Genomic DNA, 19,850 nt, shown 5'->3' on the forward strand with positions numbered 1-19,850 from the left:
ATCCACTGTATGAAGTTGTTGGGATGCTTCTGACAATAACACGTAAAAAAACAAACAGAAGAAAGCAACGGATCAGGTGATACAATTCACTGCAGCAATTCAGAGAATATGCATCAGCAGAAAAGAGCCAACCGCAGCATGACGCTTCAAAGCTGGAAAATATCTCATTATGCTTCCACCTGTGTCCATCTAGGGTCTCAAAATGTAAGACCCAAATTAAAATTAGAAAATAAAATTAAAAAAAAAAAAGGAGTAACCAATCATCTTGAATATAAACTACTATAAGTCCATGACTTCATTTCCCCGCAGTGTTTCCACGTGACATTTTACTATAAAACATTTTACTATGAAAATTCAAAGAGGTAGGGATGAGACACCCAAACTCAATTTCATGACTTTTTCTTTTCCTGGCCCAGCACCAGCTCAAGGAAAGAGAGAGAGAGAAAGAGAGGGAGGGACAGAGAGACAAAATATTCAAACGTGATCTCTGGAATTCAATTATAACATTGCGAGCCAGCAGACAAAAACCTAAACTGCTGGAGGGTTAGAGGGGGATTGATGCATGGTGCTGCTTGCATTCCTCTTCGTTTGCTATGATATCTGCTCTGTAGGTCTCATCTGAATATCTCCAATCTGGAAAAGACCAATACATGATTTTACTGTAGTATACCTTAAGGTCACTGTAAATGCCGTATATGCTGGAACATAAAAATGACTAGCTGCAAAGACACACGATGCAGGAAACAAAGAGCATTTCCCTTCAGGGCTATTCAACCACTAGTCATTGCCCAGCTTCATGGTTGGTTATCACTGGTTAATTTTTAATAACCGTGACGATCTTTCTCTTTTCATAGAATAAATGATTTCAAGTCAGGTAAGGGATAAAAATATCCATCCATAAAAGAAACAGAAGAACAAATAAAACAGTATTGATTCTAAACTCTTGTCTGCTTTTGGGACGCAAGTCAACTTTTACGTTATGGGGATCGGAAAGAAACTCTTCTTGTGAGCATGTTATTTCACTGCAGGATTTCCTGAACCTTCCCCTGGAGCAGGAAATAAGTGGCCACTCCCAAGCAAGACACTGGATGAGACAGGTCGCTGTACTTATCCAGTCGAACAATTCTTCTCTCTCACCCCAGGACCCCCTGCTAGTCTTTTTGTCATGATATGACCTCCCGAGGTCCCCACCAGGCCCGTCTTCCTATGAACCTAGGTCCCCTTGTTCTTGTAATATGGACCTGGTGTCCACGAGTCTTCCCCACAACCTCCCCTTTGGTTTTGCATTTCCAAAAACCCGGATACATCCCTGTCAAAGCTGAGACTCAGCAAAGAAGTGATCCCTCTGTTCATATATCCTTGTGCGGGTGAACAGTAGGTTTGAAAGCACAAGAGAGGTTTAAAAGGCCCTTTGAAACTTTTGCCCAATAGCTATCATACAAAGCATAACTGGACAGATTTCTACACCTGCTTCCCACCCAGATGAGATGCAGTTCTTCACCGTCTAGGAACCACTGCTCTCAGTTATGCTTAGGTACTAGAGATTTGACATCTCCCTAAAATGGGATGGGAAGGATTTGAAAGTTGTAGCTAGCAGCTGTCCTGACTCGGTACAGAACTTGTGACCTTTTTTTTTTTTTTTTTTAGCATGAAATGCAGACTTCTGGAATTAAATGCCACTCCTTTCACTGTCAGCTATGTTGGTCTCTTAACCCACATGCGTGTGTCCACATGTGGGATAACAGACTAGCCAAACCCTTGTAGGCTAACCTTGAGGTCATCCTAATAGTGTAACTGAAGGGGGGCAACTGGGGGTAGCTGCCTTTGCTGGGGCGTGGGGGGCAGCTGATCATGGTGCTGCAACCGGTGCTGCCCCAGGTATCACACAGCTGTCCCAGGCACAGAGCTCCACTGTTCTACCTCCGGGTCACCCTTACCCAGCCTAAGCACTGAGGAAGGAGCTCCCCTTTCCCCTGCTGTACCTATAGCCTGCTGCAGTCATCCATATTATGCTTCCTGTTTGCAAAGCAGAGCCCTTCTAGGATCTGGTCTGTTAACTGCTTGCCTCTCCTCCTAAGCAGTTGAGAGCAGAAGTAGGGTGCAGAAAGGTAGGAAGTTAGGGAGAGGGAATTTGGGGACTGCTGATTTCCATGCTCCAGGCAAGTGCCAAACATACAGAAGGCCTCCAATATCAGATCCCATCGTCCTCCAGTTACACAAACAGTGATACGAGGATCCGCGAGTTCAGCTGCACCTTACCTGTACATGAGGTGGGGCACTGAGTACGTATATGACAGCATTGGCCATATCTTCCGCTTTTAGACACTGAAAAGAGAGGACAAATATCATCTCCGACAAGAGATTTGTTACAGAAACTTAACAGAGGATGGCTGAGTTTCTAATGATTAACAAGTCATTACAAAATCACTTTGCACAGGAAAAAAAATAACTGCATTAAAATGTAACACAGGAAGCCGGTGTTGTTTATGTTGGTGCACTGGCTGTTCTTAGAAGTACTATTATGGGGGTGGTTTGAAGATCCCGTGGAGGTCAGGAACCTGCTTGCTAGGAGCAAGCCCAAAGTAAGATGTGGTCCTTGCTTTAAAGAGCTCGCAGACTACGACTGGAGGATGGGAAGAAAAACTACAGCGCAGGTGGGAAATAATATATTCAAAATCCCCCCACCAACCCAGCAGAGGAGCAGGGATTAAAACCAGGCGTCCTGGATTCCAGACCCAACAGCGTTTTACCACTTGCCACTGCCTTTGTAAGGAAGTGTGCCTGGGACCCAAACTCTCCATCGATAACACCCAAGAAGGCTTAGAGCAGAGTTCACAACAAGCAAAGTAGGTCCTGTCTAAAACTAAAGGGATGCTAATGGAAAAAAAAATACCTTCTTCCCCTTCCTGACTTAATCAGCAGCAGACAAATCAGTATCATGGTTAAATATATTCTGTGTCCTTTGTTCACTTTTGGTGGATACATGTATATACTACATACCAAAAAGTACCAGGGTACAAGTGGCGAATGAGCTATGTGCAAGACAGAGAGAGTGAGTGTGTTTAGGTCAAGCAAAGTCTGCAGATGCCACCTGGCAGGTATGGTTCAGGTTTTAAGCTTGTTTGAATGTTTTTCCTTTTATTTAGACACTTGCGTGGTACATTTACAACCTTAAGAGCCGATCAGAATGAAAAACACTCAATATTGTCATCGTGCTAATGATGAAAGATGATGACAGAACAGACTCGAGGCTCAACAGCATCTAGTTGAACATCCAAGAGAAAATCTCCCAAGCGAGACACCCCAGTGCCCCTTGCACTTCCCCTACAAAGATCTACTGGGTCAAAACTCTGCCTAGGATTCTGCAAAGGGAGAGGTTTATGTTCAATCTGCTACCTCTCCCCCTGACCTGCCCTGCCCTGGAGGAAAGACACGAGGATGCAACCTTCACAGACCTAAATTCCCTGTTCCTTTCCTAGGATTCAAAATTCTGCTTCTTGAGGGCTGAGGCTGTCAGGAAGGAGCATGAAAAAGCAAGCGAACAAGGGCTTTTATGAGCGAAAAAACCACACATGGAGCAGATGGCAACAGTTAGGAACACAGCAATTGCCATACTGGGCCAGAGCAGAGACCTGTGCAACGCAGCAGTATCCCATCCCCACAGTGATGGTTTGCACCACTTGCTTCAGAGGAAGATCCAAGGATCTGTACATTAGTCAGAAATGGGACAAATCCAGAATAGTAGTTCTACCAGCAACCAATGAATTTCTGAAACTGCAGGGTCCAACTTTCTATAAGCTGAGCTGATGCCAATAGGGTGCTACACCTTCTCTGCAATACACAAGTCACTAACAACCTGCAAAAATGCCAAGGATGGATTGCGCTTTATACACCGATCTACTTGTAAATAAAAGTAAGAGACCAAGCCCTTGTCTACGCTGCAGGGTTTTGCCATAATAGCTGTGTTGGCCAGAGTGTGAAATGATTATGCCCCAGTGCTGCTGGCAAAACATCTGGAGTGGACACAGCTTTGTCAGCAGAAGGCGGCTTCTTTCTACCACAGAGGTTTTGTTGTTGGGAGAGAGCTAGTGTAGCTCTGGTAGCAGGAAAAAATCTCTTCTGCTGACAGAGCTGCTGCCATACCAGCAACTTAACACCCATTAATACTGTGGCAATTCCCTCCCCATCGTAGGTGCTGCCTTGCAGAGATCAGCACAAAGTCTGAAGTTTGGTCTTAAGGATGCAATCCTGTGGAAGCACTCAGGACCTCCTGAGAGCCAGCGAACTCCTAAAGCGCTCCTTGATTTCAGCGAGTGGGGGATGCTCAGCACCTTTCAGAAAGCGTTGAGCGCTGTGCAAAGGAGGCCCTGAACGATAATTAGCAGTCAGTGTCATTTCCCTCTGCGTTCATTTCTCGGTCCCCTACCCTAATGCTTTCGTAGGTTGCAGCCGCTCTCTCTGGATCATTATCGTGCAGTTTAAAAGCAAATCCGGTTTCCACCAGTCCTGGAGATATACACTGAAAGAGAAGAGAGCACATCCTAACAGGGTTTGTAACTCCCCTTTCATTTCAAAACGAAAAAGAGCAGGCGCTTTTGGAAAGCAAACAAAACAAAACAAAAAAACCACACAAAAAAAAGATAGTCATAGTGGAAAAGAATAGATCCTGCCCTCATGATCACTGGAGCATACTTCCACGGGTGACCTCAGATGAACAGTCAGCCCCCCCAACCACCACTATGGGAAGGAACCACACAGAAGCTAAAATAACTTTCGAAACATAACTGCTGAATAAAATGCATTGGAGAGAGCCAAGCTTTGAAAACGGTGCAAACACAACTGCCATCTGACTGGCGTTATCCATTTTTAATGCATTCCCCCCGAGACCTCAGGAAGCTGCTGTACATTGTGTGCAGCTCAAAAATGTTACTCTTTCTATGCAATCTATATCTCCCATCTCCCAGACTGGTGCTCAAAGAGGAAACGGAGACACGGGGAGTAAGCGTCTCGTCGAAGGCCAGTCAGCATTCGTCAGCAGCACGACTCAGGTCTCACGATTTCCAGTGAGGTCAGTGCCTTCTGTTGCAATTCTATACCTACATCCTTCTGCAGACCTGAAAGCACCTTAACTAAGGTACAACACAAAGCCTCCTACGAGGAGAGGATTATTAAACCCATTTCACAGATGGGAAAATGGAGACACAGGATAAACCCCACATTGTGAAATGGGTTTCAAATGTTGGTTGCCCCAACTTTTTGGGTGCTTGGTGCTGTAAGCCTGTGCTTTTGAACAAATGGGCATATACCACCCCTTGAAAATCAGGTAGCAGAAATGGGCACCTCGGAGCTGAGGCACTGAAAGTCACTTTGGAAACCTGTGTCCAAATATCACACAGCAGCAAGTCAGTAGCAGAGTCAGGAGTGGTACTGAGGTCTCCAGCCCTGTGATTTAGGGGATGTACTGCGCTTCCTCACAAAAAGCAAGCTTCCAAGGTACAACTTCCCACTGACATAATCAGCAAGCATTCTTCTGTTCATTAAAATGGGGGGGAACTCAACACTCACTGTAGCTCGTATGTGAGTCTTTGCTTCTCTGAGCTCTTGCCGTAGCCCCTCCGTCAGTGCTGTGACAGCATATTTGGTGGCACTGTAAAAATGCACAACAGACTGGGGCACGACGCTGTGGCCATTCATGCTGAGGAGAAAACAGAAAAAGAAAGGGGCAGCGGGAGGGCAAGGAGCAGTGAGAAACGCTCCCAGTAGGAACCAGCACACTACTAAACACACTGAATCGCTGTTCTATAACGAACCCAAAGGAAGAGCCTCCCTAAAGATGAACGTTCCCCTCTCCCCCCATCATGAAAGATCAGGCGATTTACAGGGATAAATACCTAGAAAATACCCTTTGCCAAATTTCAGCCCCATATTGGGGCTAATGATGGACATTATTCCCAGGCAGAAACTTTGAGAGATATCTTTGTTTATGCCAGTGGTACCCAACCTTTTTTTTCCACACCCCGCTGCTGGAAAAAGAGCACGGCAGTGGCTTTTCTATGCAGCACCGCCGGCATTGTCCCCATGACCCTCATCTGGGAACCGCTGATTTATGCCAATCCCTAAATAGCACAGATGGGCTACATCTCATTCCCTGCATCACCCAGATGTTGTTGCAGGGGTGAATTTTAGGTTCCCACGTTCCTCTGTACTTCACCCATGCAGAATCCGATTACTCGGGCTTTATGCAGGAAAAATGGAGCCTTTTATAGCCTAAAGGCCTAGGAAAGAGTGCGATATCGATGTCCTTAACCTGTGTGCACAGCAGCACAATAAGCAGCCTTACCTGGAGAAACAGCAGCTCCAAGGTGGTGCCCATTACCGAAGAGATGAAACAGGCAACTAGTCATTAACACTAGTCAGTCTCTTGGGTATTGAAAACAAACATAGAAAAATATCCCACTTAGATCCTAACTGAGTTGCAACTGGTTATTTTGGGATGATCGCTTTGTGGTGTACAGCAAAGAAAAAAAAAGAAAGAAACAGCAAAGACAGGCAACAAACAACAGATGCTCAGTGCTTGCCAAAATCCAGTCTCCCTTACCTGTTAATGTTAATGATATGACCGTCATCAATGCTCCTTTCCTTCATGGACTGATAAGTTTCTCGGGTGCAGATACTTACAGCCATAACATTGACCTGAAATAGCAGAGCAGGAATGAGACCAAGACCCAAAGCAGTGGACTTGCAATCTAAGTTAATTCTGGTAAGTTCTGAACAAGTTTGCTCCTGACTTATGCCTGAACGACACTGAAATCTGCTCCTGATTTATGCCTGCACAATATTGAAATTTGCTCCCAACTTGTGCCTGTGTGGTTGCCTGATCATTCAGGCAACCATCCAGAAGCCAAAGGAACAAGCCTGGTTTAAAGATCCCAGTCAACATTTTGAAACCAGTCCTGGAGGAAAGAGTGGTTGTAACCTGCATAAGGAGCTGCTGCAACAAAGCCAGAGTCTCGTGGGACTCCACAGCTGTCCTGAACTTCACAAGAGACAACTCCAGTCTTCCAGATCCAAAGTGCTGGTTGTCACCGCTTGGGACAAAAGAGGCTCTCCATTAGCTGTCCCCTACGCAGACACAGACACATGGTCAAGCACTTTTGTCTCTGTCCGGTAGAGGGCAGCTGTGACACGCAGCCGGTTTGTTGCATAATCTATAGGTTTTTTACCTTAATAAGAACTATATATTTCCTGTTTGAACCAAGTGAATATCATTTAGATCTCCTAAGATAAGTGGAGGAAAGTGCTTTGGGACATTTCTGAGTTATGAGAAAATAAAAGCAAATATACATTTCTCATTATAAGGTGATCGGGGCAGGGATGCTCTTTATATGTCCGGTGTTTGCACCATCCCTGGACAACTGGGTTCTGGCCAGTGAGGAGGACTCCATGGCACAACTGCAATACAAACAGCAAGCAAAATAATAACTACAACAGCAGAAGCATTTCATGGCTGAACATATAAGCCTCACTTGAGGATTTAGCGAACACAGTGCCGTCACATTGGGACCTATGGGGTTAAACCTCCACACACTGGGCTACAAATTCGTCTCAGTTTTACTGGTCAGAAAGTATCCACAGGTTGTAGGAAAAACTGCCCAGTGCAATGATCTCAGCACTGGAATAAAGCCCAGAACAGCCAAGATATTTGAAATCCATTTGATTTCGCTATTAGCAAGGTGATGGGAAGTGAAAGAGGGCTGTTTCAGTCTAACATCTTACATTAAAAAAGGAGCACACCTTTCGGATACTGTACAGGTCCTGGCTTCTAGTCGCACAAAGCACTTTGAATGGCAATAACCCCTTTCTGGGCAGTAGTAAATAATCCACCCGTCTCCCAGCCAGCTTCACAGCTGATGTAAATCTACCCAAATCACCGCATTATTTCAATACTACATACAATTTCCTGAGCACAGCAGCTGCGCAATGTGTCCCAGTGGGTCACTTGTCCAGCGGCTGCACTGGGAAGCCTGCTCCTACCACAGGCTCGCCATGGGTCCTTTGAAGAGACTGCTTTGCCTTTCTGTGCCTTGGTTTCTCACACAAAAGAAAGGAGTTGCAATACTTCCCTGCCTTCCTGAGTCTTGCAAAGCTTAATTATTTTAGAAAATACCATGAAGGTGCATGACGTTTTACAGGCAGATTCATGTCCAGGAAATGCTTTGACACCCTCAAGGGGAAGGCACGATGGAAGACAAGGTGTCACTACCATAGAAACCAAAGCCTAAAATTGAATAAAAAGGCAAAAAAAAAAAAAAAACTGCATTGCTTTCCTTTCTCTTTTTTCCTCCAGGCCCAAGTCCATTGCAATTAATATATGCACTGAAGACAACAGGTAACTAATATAAATGGTACACATCCGGGGGGGAGGGGAGCGGGGCAGAAACCCTGATCTTCCACACCGGTCTCTATGACTCAAGCTGAAAGAGAACTTCTTTAGCTGGCCGGACCCCATACTGTCACCATCACCCAGCCATAAACACAAGGAGCCAGTTGCATATGGGGCTGCATGAAGCATGCACCACTCCAACATGCTTACCCATGCTTTATTCTGCCCATCATACCTCCGATAATCAGCCCCCACTGAGGTCATAAGTGCCCTGGCCATCACTTAAGAAAATTTCGGTCCCAGAAAAAAGGTTGCATTAATCTTGCTTTAAAACTTCAGTGCAAACAAGAAAATGTGCCGTTAGTAAGCGAACGACTGGTAAAAGAAGCAAAGCAAGGGCCCATTTGGTCGCAGCAGCGAATGCTGGTTATCGAATGTGACAGTGCAGGCGTGGTAATCTCCTGCTTCTGGAACAGAGCCTGGAGGGAGCGGATGGAAGTTCAGCATAAATTCCTGGCCACAAAGGTCAGTAGGCAAAATGCGAAGGAGCTGTTCAAACACTAACCTGTAAAGCAAGGTGTGTACACAGCACCAGCGCTGGTTACTCCAGAGCAGATGGAGGACAGAAACCTCAAACCAAGAGAGAGGAAGAAGAGAAAGAGGAGGAGGATCTAGTGGCTACGGGTCTTTGGGGTGCTGTGGAGGGGCCACAAGAGGTGGGTCATGGGCTTCTCTCCTCCCTTTTGAGGACATGAATTAGCACTAGCACTGAGTGCATTCCCCATTTTACCTTGCAGGGCTCAGTCTTAAAATCACTGTACCAGGGGTCTGAAAACAGGAGTGCCAGCCGGCATCATACAAGACGGTGGCTCTTGCCTACTCTGAAAGTCTGGATCTTTGACTGGGTGCTAAACTTTACCCTCCACCGATTTGGGCATGGATCCCAGGGCTGGCAGGCACTGTGCCCAAGGACAGATGGGGCATGTGTCACAGGAGATAGCTGGCACAAATTCATTTTGAGATTATCAATTTATGGGTGGTGGTCATGAACAGCAGCATCAGGCTTGGACACATGCATGGGATTCTCAGCAGCTCCCAGTTACTTAGGAGTGAAGTTTCAATGATTTTCAAAAGTCACTTGAAACACTTTAAAAAAATCCCATCACTAGCTCATTCCAAGTTCTGGAGCGTTGTATGTGGACATAAACCATGCCAAGGAAGAACTTGTCATTTTAATCCTACCTAAGATTTTTATGAGCTAAATCCTTAACTGGTGTCAACTGACATAGCTCTATTGAAGTGAATGGAGTTGTACCACTATTTACCTGCAATGGACCTGCCCCTATGCTTGTCAAAGCTTTCCCACTGTGTCAGTAGGGACTTAGCCTTTGATTCATGTTGTACGCGATCAGACGTTTCTCATTTCGGATCACTCTAATTTCCCAGCTCAGATGTGATTTTACCCAGCGTCATCAAAGATATGTATGGGTAACTCACTGGGATTCCCCAAAAGCAGCAGCTCAGCAATATGCTATCGCAGAATTCCTCTCCCTGTAACTAGATCTCAGCAATGGGCTGGCATCAGGCCATTTTTCTGCCCACCCAACCAGTGAGAAAGTGCCACTATAGAAAACAGAATTGGAGGGGGGGAGGGGACAGAGAACAAGGAAAACTACAGTGCAATCCAAGCCAAATTAGAGGTCCTCCCGGAGACGCACTCCCGCTGAACTCAATCGAAGCGCAACCAGCTGAGGAATGAGTAAAAGTTTTGGGTTGGATTCCCAGTTACTCTACACCTGTGTCAGAGGCAAGAGTGCTGGGAGGTAACTTTCAAGCACCTTTACAGTCCCCATCCCCTGAGGTCATGCAGAAACCTGCCCGGCCCAGTCCCTACCTATTCCTACACCTCCACGCTGAACCCTGGGATGCAGGAAATAGCTATAATGCAAATACACTCCCGTGACATCTGACTTACCTCTAATCTGTTCCCCGGGGCCAGGAGCTGGAGGCAGGATCAATGCAGAATCCTTGCACCCCTAACCCTGAACCATCCCGTGAGGCCCTCTCCCAAGAGGTGTTTGTAGGTATTTTTCAGGGAGGGGAAGTGCGACAAGAACAGCATAAAGAGGCTGTCTGTCAAACCGTAAGCCAGTCCTCTGACCCCGATGCAACTTCCAGACTTCACAGAAGTAGGAGCTGAGGAACAGCCAGGCTAAATCAGACCCAAAGGTCCAGCATCCCTGTTTCTGAGCACACCCAAACCCAGATGCTAGACACAGGCACAGCAACCTTGCAGTAGACAGACATGGGATGATCTGCACCGCACTGGTTTTAGCCTGGGTCCTCGTACAGAGCGATTAGCTTAAATTGCACCCAAGTATGGTAGAATCAAAACTCATTCCTAACTATATTTGTTAAGTGGCAACAGCAGGCTCAGTGCTGTTGCAACCATAGGGGATGTGGCTGACCAGAGAAACCTGAAGTCCAGGATAAAAAAAAAAAACAATGGATCAATGACTGTTTAAGGATTTTTTTCCCTTCTCCATTGGCACAGGAGGATTTTTAAATGCTTGTATGACATCCTTCAAAATAAAATGCATTTGCTAACACTTCCCCACCCCGCTCAACAGACCTTTGGAAGAAATTGTTCTCCACATTCTGTTCTCCGCTTGGCAGGGACTCACTGGCCCATGAAAAGAGCTGGCAGCCTCTTCTACAACACACCCTTTAAAAAAGTTTCAGAAAGTACAGCAGAACTAAACCTTGTGTTGCTACAGGCATGCAGACAGCACCAGGTATCTCTGTCTGATGGATCTATTCTTACAGAGAAGGCAAAACCTCCCTGCCAGACCAAACCTGGCTCCAGTGTATTCAGAAAATGAAGACTTCTAGGCTTTGAGATCATAATGGTCAAATCCAACCATTCAGAGAAGAAGGAAAACCCACAGCTATTTTTATAACATATTCAAATTTTATCGAACAGGTCAAAAATCATGAGCCAGATTCAGAAGCCAGATTCAAGATGGATCACTGCATATAAAGACTTGTGGTTTCACAGAATTTGCCTCTGTAGTAAAAGTGCAGACAAAGTCCATTATATTCAAATCAGGTGCAGCCACAAGACTATTGGCAAGCTGCCAATGTGGCCCCGATTTGGATAAAAATTGGACATTCTGTTTTGTCACAAGGACAATTAATGCCACCACTAAATCAGGGCACACATCCTGGTGTGTGATGCACCCACAAGCAAAAATCACACACTTTTGGTCTGGGCGATTTTTCATCTTTGTCATTTCCAATTGCTTAAATCCAAAAAGAAGCGAATCTCCGAGAGAAGGGGAGAAATCAGAGACTGCCCCTGGGGCACAGAGATGCCTCACAAGCAATTCTGGCCCTGTGGCAGGCAGATTTCCACTGCTGAAAGGAACCAAACCCAGATCTGAAGCTTCACTCCTGCAACTTGAACCACAAAGCAGTGCCTCACTATACGTTCACTACCATGCCATGAATCGTCTACGTATATACAACCACTCATCCATGAAACGGAAGGAGAGCAGTCATCTAGGAGGAGACCAGCTCAGAGAGAGGGCCTGATTATCAGATGTCTGGTCAATATAGAAAAAAAATACCACTGCTCTGCCTAGCTCATTGCCCGTTCCATCCCACGTGCTACTCACGTCTATCATTGTCCTCCAGCCCTCTGTCTTCCCAGAAAGAAGGGGCTCTGGGCGCGCCAAGCCAGCATTGTTGATGCACACATCCACCCCCTGGTGCAGTGTCTTGATTGCAGAGAACATAGACAGGATCTCCTCTTCGTTGGACAGATCGCACTTATAGGGTATAAGGGTACCAGGGTAGCCTGCGCTCTGGCATTCTGCCGCCAATTTCTGGAAAAAAAAGAATAAGGAAAGAAGAGATAATGCAATCGGGAGCCTTCCCCAGGAGAAATGCCCAAGTGATTTTCATTGCAGTGCTTCATCCAATTATTTATTTGCAATCGAGAAGAACCTAAAGGCCCCAACCAAACACTAAGGCCTCATTTTATTAAGCCTTGTGCTCACAGACCATCACTCACCATCTATTTTAAGCATGCAAGGCAGAGACAGGGACAGGTGAAGAGACTCACCCAAAGCCACGTAACCAAGTCAGCTGCAGAGCCAGAAACAGAGCCCAGAGCTCCAGGCCTAATGCCCTGTCTCCTGGGCTCTACCGACTCTCACAGCATCTTTCTAGGGCAAGGCTGTCTGGCGCTCATTTTTTGACAGCCACAATTACCATCCTTGTGTCTTGATCTGAAAATGTCTCTGCAGACAGAGACTAGGGCTTTGGCAAGTGGAGGACTGATCTTGCCCTCAGCGTAGGCTGCTTTGCTGACTGTCTGTCACTTGCGCATTACTCTCGCTCATCCAACTCCCTAGACTTTATCCACTAAGGGTTGGATGCTATAAATGTCACAGACATAATGACTCCAAGCTGAATCCCCTCTGGTTTATATTTAAAGGAAGAGATCCACAGGTGGTGTAAATCAGCATGTTTCTTCTGATGTCAATGAGCTCTTCTTGTTTTACGCTAGATGACACATCTGGCCCACGCTGTCTGGCGCATGCACTGGATTGTGGCATTTGCTGACAGGAAGAATAATCTGCTAGGTGCAGAGATGTTTTAAGTATCAGACAATTCGTGGTAAACCCGAAACCTTGTGGACTAGGCACAGCACGGACTAATGGCAGCATTCTCAGAGTCATTAAAAGGCTTCGTTCAAAGCTCGTTATCAGCCCTTCAGAATCTTCTCTGCACAAACGCCACCCTCCAACTAAGTTGTTTTTGCTACTTCAATAAGTTTATTCGTTATTCAAGCACTGTATTTGTCTCCCATATGTGGTGTACACAATGGCCAGCCTCCAGGGTCACTCATTATGAAGAAGGATTCATTAGCTAAGCTGCTGTGCCACAACTTTAACAAAACCTAACTTCTTACTAACAGTCCCCCCAAACTGGACTGCTGGATAGCCTCATCACCTAGGTCAGCCTTGCAGATAAATCCAACCAAGAAACGTATCGCAGGTCCAGTGCCCAGTGAGTCTGCAGCGTGAGTTGGATCAGAAGCGAATAAAAGTCAAAGACCCTCCAAATATACAATTCAAGGGACTGGCGACTTGTGCGTTGTATTTTCAATGCACGTGTTTAGTGTCAGGCTTGTGTTTAGGGAGTATGGTAAACCAGGGTCCTTATGCGAGCTGCCTGGACCCCATACCAACCCAAGCGTATGTCCAGTGAAAAAATGCGTTCTGATGTCTCTGCCACCCAAACACTTGACATGAGCAGACATCCCCTTGGGTGCCTTGCTGCTGATGCACATCATATTTGTCTGGCATAACTAGCTGAGATAGGTGCCAGGCAGCTGCCCGTAGGCAACTCTTCCTAAAAAGAAGAGCCTACATTTGTGGAGCCTGGCACATCTACTGCACTCAAGCAAGGGACCTAGAAAAGGGTCTTCAAGTCAGGTCCAGCACCCACCTGACAACAATGGAAAGGATCCCGCTGACACTGGTGGGTGATGAATCAGATGTTAGCATTGGGTGCAGGATAGAAAAACATGCGTCTGGGCTGGGTTGAACAGGCAAAATCCTGCCTTGAGCAGGGGGTTGGACTAGACTTTGTCCTGAGGCCTCTTATGGCCCTGAGATGGTTAAACATAGCTGCACAAGTAGGATTGCAGTGATCCATTTACCCCACTCCCCTATGATGTCTCATGAATGATGTGAAGCACACAGTCTTTATTCTTCTCATAATCCTTTTCTTACCAAGTGGCATATTCAGACATATTTTAATCTGCAAAATGGACTTGGAGGAAATGTTTCAACAAACTTTCCCTTTTCCAGGTTCTATTTTTCAGATCAGCTGCTGCAGTGACAACGCAGATTCACAGAAGTTTAGGGCTGGAAGGGTCCTCGTGAGACCATCAGGTCCAGACCCCCTGCTCTGGGCAGGGAAGACAGCTGGGGTCAAATCACCCCAGCAAGGTGTGTGTCCAGTCTCCTTTAAAGATCTCCAAGGTAGATGCCTGCACCACCCCAGCTGGGAGCCTATTCCAGAGTCTGCTCACATGAACCATGACGTTTTTCCTTATATCCAGTCTGAAACCTTCTCCTAGGAGTTTATGACCATTGCTCCTGGCTTGTGCTTTGGTGAAGTTGTTCACCCAGCCCCTGATGCTCACCCCTGTGAATCTGGGAAAGTATTGCTATAAATGCTGGAAAGCATTTTCCTGGCTTAAAACACACAGCAGAATACAGTAATGCACACACACATGCAAAAGACACTTTAGGTGTCCCATGACATCTAAAGCGCAGGGATGCTCTTATGATTTATTGAAGTGGGAGGCAGGAAGCATCACATCTATTCTGCTACCCATTTCCTGCTTTACCTCTCTATGTTCTTACAGCCACATTTTCAGCAGTTACTGAATTGTGTCCTTCCTTGGGCCTAATTTTCAGTAGTATTTTGCTCCCGCAACTACAGATGAAGGGTTGTGTTCTTGGTGCTTTTAAAGCGGAAGAAATCTGGGACTTGAGTCAAACTTTGCCTGATTTTTTAATATATATTTTTGTCCTTTTTTAATATGAACTTGAGTTGTTCATCCTGAGCGTGATTCTCCACTAGGCTACAGCTCTGCTATTCCATCCTAGCAGGGTACAAGGTATTTAAAAGTGGGTCTCGGTGTAATTCAGCACCATAGTGGTACTCAGAGCAGGCAGCCAAGAGGGAATTGCATTCACTATACTGCTGAGCAGAATAAAGCAACTTTACTGTTAGACAATTGGGCCCTTTATCACCAAGCAAGATTATCAAAGAAAGGCTGCTTTGTGTTATGCTTCTTCTCATCACTTACCTCTTCAAATCCCACTGGAATAACTCTACTAAATTCAACAGAGAAAGGGTTTCAGGCTTTGGCCTCAGGGCCTTGAGTTTACTACCAGAACAGGTGTGTTTTTTTGTTTTTTTTTTAAACACTTTGGAGTGGCACAGCAAAGACAAGGCACTTTAATTTTACTGCAAGAAAAACTTAGGCAAGACCAGCACTAGGGCCTTGCATGGGACTAGTTTATCTTATGGCAAAACCAAAGGACCTTGTCTTCAGCATGTCTTTACCTGGAAATAGAGAAAAGGGTAGGTAAAGTGTGTAAGCTATTTTGCAATGAAGATGAGGCTTAAACCCAGAGACGAATCAGGACCTCTGGGCTGAGAGCATTGCTGCCCTGTCACCTAGTTAGTCACAGCAATAAAAAATGAAATAAAGCACTACTACTAGCAACCGCCAAAACTCACCCAGTACTGGCACAAATGACTAAACAGCACAAAGCAACTGTCCCCAAAAGTACAAACCACTCTCCCCAACATTGGCTCCAGTGTTACCCCACTGACTTCTCTGAAGATACTCCCAGCTTTTTACCATTGTAATCATGCTCACATAATAAGACCGTTAATTAGAAGCTGAATCCCATCCCAGGAGCCCTGTTATCCATCACCAATTTTATGCTGAATTCCACTTAATTTTTTAAACCTAACACCCCAAGTGGCCCCCAAGCTAGGATCCACATGCTGAAAATGCAATGACTCATTTCATAGAGCAAGCAACAAATCTATGCATTGCAAAAATCACATGAAAATGTCGGGCAAGCAACTGCAAGGTGGAATTCTTCTCCCTCACAAAAAAGCCTAAGTGAAAGGTGGTTGTGCAGGGATCAAGAAGTGAGGAATACTGCAATATAACTGAACACAAAAAGGGTGGGATTATTAGATACCTTTTTTTTCACAGTATTATCCTGCTTAGTCCCTGGCATTAAACCAGCGAAAATTCACCCAGGGGCCTCTTTACATGATGGGAACCAAAGGGAATTTGTGTTTGCATGTTTTTTATGCGAATGCTGCTGACAAACACAGCGCCATCTATTATTCATGTGTGCAGCGTTTAGGGCTGGATTCTCCTCTTCAAATGGTTGAAAGCAGAAGCTGCTCATCTCGAGTCCAGGATGTTACAGTGTGTAAGTGAGAGCGTTTTATTTTCTAAAATCTTGCCTCCGCATGGACCAGGAAAAATATCACTGCGTATGTTCGCAAGGGGTATTGGCATCAATACTGTGATTTACCTCTTATTACAAGACTGTAAAAGGCTTTCCAGCCCATTCCTTAAACGTTGCAATGCAAAAACGATCTATGTATCTGCGCTCCAGGGGCTACAACCTGGCTCCACCTCCAGCAGCTTTTCAGCACGCTTAACTTCGAGCAACATGGAAGCAGCTCCAGTTTCTCCACGGGGCCAAACTCCTCCTCGAAAAACTCCTGGGATTAGGAGGGGTATATTTTTGCCTCCCTTCCCCATGTCTTGCATCAACAACACCTCTGTGTCCCCATTCTATTTATTTGTTCCAATTTCCATTCCCCCGGGAGCCTCTGATCCAACATCAGCCAGCACTTAACACTTCTCAGTGACTGTTTAAGGTAAAATCAAGGCATTTGTTTTAAATGCTAACATTAAAAAAAAACCCAACTTTACACAGATAAGATCCTTCATCTGCCTGTGAACTACTTAACTGAACACAGAAGCTTGCACATTTATAGAGCACCCACCACAATAGAGATCTCTGAGCGATGAAGGCCTTCCCAGAATACAAATCATAAAACAATATATAAAGCCACATCATTGATAGATTGTAAGTTTAAGGCACATAAGCAGAGAAAGGACCCAAGCAATCTCAAGCTTTACAATTGCTAATTATCAGTGATTATTGTAACCGTCCAGCTCTTTTATCAAATGAAATGATACAAAGCAAATGAGATGAGAGGCACTGCTGCTAGCCATGTGTGTTCCTCATTCAGCCATCGCAGCCCCAAATTCTCCAGGGGATGTCCTTTTGCCCCTTTCCAAAGGGTCCTGATGCTAATGAGAAACAACATCTTGTCTCTGATGTGTCATATTAGAGACGGTGACAGCTTCCAGCACAAGGCGAGAAGTCACGTGATGTCTGGTTTCTGCAAAGAGATGGACTCTGGCTACAAACGTCCACCAAATTGCTTGCGAATCTAGTAGCCCGCAGCAGTTCCATCAATGTGACATTTCAGCAGGGGTAATAAAACTTAGATCCTGTCAAAAAGGGAGCTTTCGTTTTCTCCACAACCGTTTCCCCTACCTCCAAGATGACTGTGATTTGCAGTGCTTTCTGAAAATAAGCTGAGCATGGTGCAGGGAAGTCAACAGCCACCAGCTGCAGGCTTCCACTGAATGGCACCAATGCTTAGGTACTCCTTGCATTATAGCTCCACCAAAAATCAATCCAACGCCCTCGTGCAGGGTGCTGCAACCAAAAGATGTTCCCGGCTCTAAGCAGCTTACAAGCTGAGCACAAAATAAGAGATAACTGATGGATACAGACAGAAGGAGCAAAAGTGACCAGCATGTTAAGCAACAGGACATTGTCCCACTGTAGAGTTCCCCCCCCTGCAATATGGAGTTTTGCATAGGCATCATCATCATAATGATAATAATAATGTCACAGAAGCACGTTCAGGAGGGGTTTGAACCCCATCTCACCCTGGCACAAATCCATTCCAAGACTCACGGGCTGAGTTCTTCTCAAATCTGGGTTGAACAGTCCCTTCAAGGAAACACGAATGTCCCCAGTGCTATTTAAACCTGCTTAAAAAACAGAACGAAGTGAAGCTGGGGTGGGGAAACAAACTAAAATGCTCAGGATAGTATTGTGCTATTAAGGCCCAGGCCTCGCAATGGAAACTGGATAGAGAAAAGCAAGGGACAGGGGAAGTAAAGTAAGGAAAAATGCAGTGGATGCCTCTTTATTCTTATTTTGTGTTTCTCTAGCAGCATAATCAGTCTCAAAGATGCCCAACTCACTGGACAAGCCTCATCAGAGCTTCCAAACATCTGGAAACACTGGCCCAAGAGCATGCAAGGCAGTGAAGGGAATATCCCTCCTACGGCACCAAAGTGTGCAATTATGGGACATATCTTGTCGCCTCACCCTTTACCCGCCACCTTCCTACAAGAGGCTGACTTGTGTTGTTTCCTAAAAGTGCATGTTTGGCACTGTAAAACATGTCAATAGACCTCTGGCAGCCACATCAGCCGGTGGGGAGAACCAGTCAGATCTCAGGAGGTAAGTGGGCTTACGTGCAATCAGTACTGGAACAGGAAGCCTCCAGGCAGCCTCTGGAGGGGGCCACGTTAGATATTGAAAAGATTGTACTCTTCCCTCCATGTCAGTGATGAAATATAGAAAAACCCTTAGTTAAGGTCATCTCCTGCGGCTGGCACTCGCTTTCAGAAGAGACATGAAACTAGAGGTCCTTACTACCTGCAACCATTCAAATTTCCAGGTCTCTTCCTGGGTTACACTGAGGTAAGGCAAGGTAAGGTCCTAAACCAAAGCTGGAACCAGGGACAGCGCCTTGCTAATCTCAGCTACTTTTCCAGCAGATGCGGTGGTCCTGCTTGCCCTCTCCTACACAAGGGACCAATGGGGATCTGATCCCAGCTCTCCCAGTGACTTGCTGGGTTATCTCAGGCCAGTCAAAATATCCCTGTCTCAGTTTTATGCATCTGTAAAGCTGGGACAAAAAACACTTATTACTCAGTAGGATGAAGAAAGGCATAACCTGAGATTTTCAAACCCATTTAGGAAAGCTGAGTGCCAACTTCCCCCTCATTTTATTTGAGGGAGGCTAGCCAAACCCCCTTTGACAACTTTGCAGGTCTCATCCGTAACATCTTCAGTGGGCGCTTCACCGGATCCTAGGAGGCTCCGAATGGTTTAAAACAGAGGCACTCTCATAATGCAAAGTATTAATACTATTACTACAGAACCAAAGAAGTGGAGCACGGACAAAGACCTGCTGACCGCAGCCCAGCTGACAAAGAAATCAATACATCTGAATAGCATCATTGTGTCTATGGAGGTCTGTTTGTGCTGAGCTAGACAATATTTCTGTAGGACACAGCATAAAACTGCCCTGAGATTGAATTATCACCCTCCCGTGGTCTCTTGTGTGTGGTTTCATTTTGCCATGTATGTGATCCTGCTGACTGTGTGCTTGCTCATAAGGTTGGAAGAATACAGACATGGTGTTTGGTTTTTTTTAAAAAGAGAATAGAGACAGAAGAAGAAACAGAGACACTTAAAGAAACATTTTTTAAAGAAACTTTGCAAGAACAGCATTTGGCAAAGGAAAAGATGCATCCACTGCTGCCAAGAGGGGCCAAGAGGGGACAGGGACTGGGGATCTTCAAGTTTCAAGGTGGAAACAAGAAAGAAGATAAAAAGCATCCATTCAGTCTTCATCATTACTCTACATTGAGGTGCCAGCGTTCATCATCGGTCGCACTGTTCACAAGAATTAGCTGCTCAGCTTCAGAGCGAGTTCCATCCGGAAAACACATCCTGCCGTCTGA

At 45.6% G+C, this 19,850-nt stretch overlaps 1 protein-coding gene across 2 annotated transcripts in view; it reads right to left on the bottom strand.

The window, feature by feature from the left end:
- Positions 1–227: 227 nt before the first annotated feature.
- The window catches only part of DHRS11 (dehydrogenase/reductase 11), a 55,366-nt gene continuing 35,743 nt past the window's right edge, over positions 228–19,850 (bottom strand). Inside the window, exons 2-7 of one of the 2 annotated variants that reach the window (XM_019545645.1) lie at positions 12,061–12,270; positions 6,599–6,693; positions 5,566–5,695; positions 4,427–4,519; positions 2,260–2,325; positions 228–633 (exon numbers count right to left, since the gene is read on the bottom strand). In XM_019545645.1, the coding sequence (XP_019401190.1) occupies positions 592–633; positions 2,260–2,325; positions 4,427–4,519; positions 5,566–5,695; positions 6,599–6,693; positions 12,061–12,270 (636 nt within the window). In that variant the 3' untranslated portion in view covers positions 228–591. The remainder of the gene's footprint in view (positions 634–2,259; positions 2,326–4,426; positions 4,520–5,565; positions 5,696–6,598; positions 6,694–12,060; positions 12,271–19,850) is intronic. The other variant, XM_019545646.1, reaches the window with a different exon arrangement.

This window comes from Crocodylus porosus, unplaced genomic scaffold, assembly GCF_001723895.1.
Source record: "Crocodylus porosus isolate Cpor-Errol unplaced genomic scaffold, CroPor_comp1, whole genome shotgun sequence".
Taxonomy (NCBI): domain Eukaryota; kingdom Metazoa; phylum Chordata; order Crocodylia; family Crocodylidae; genus Crocodylus; species Crocodylus porosus.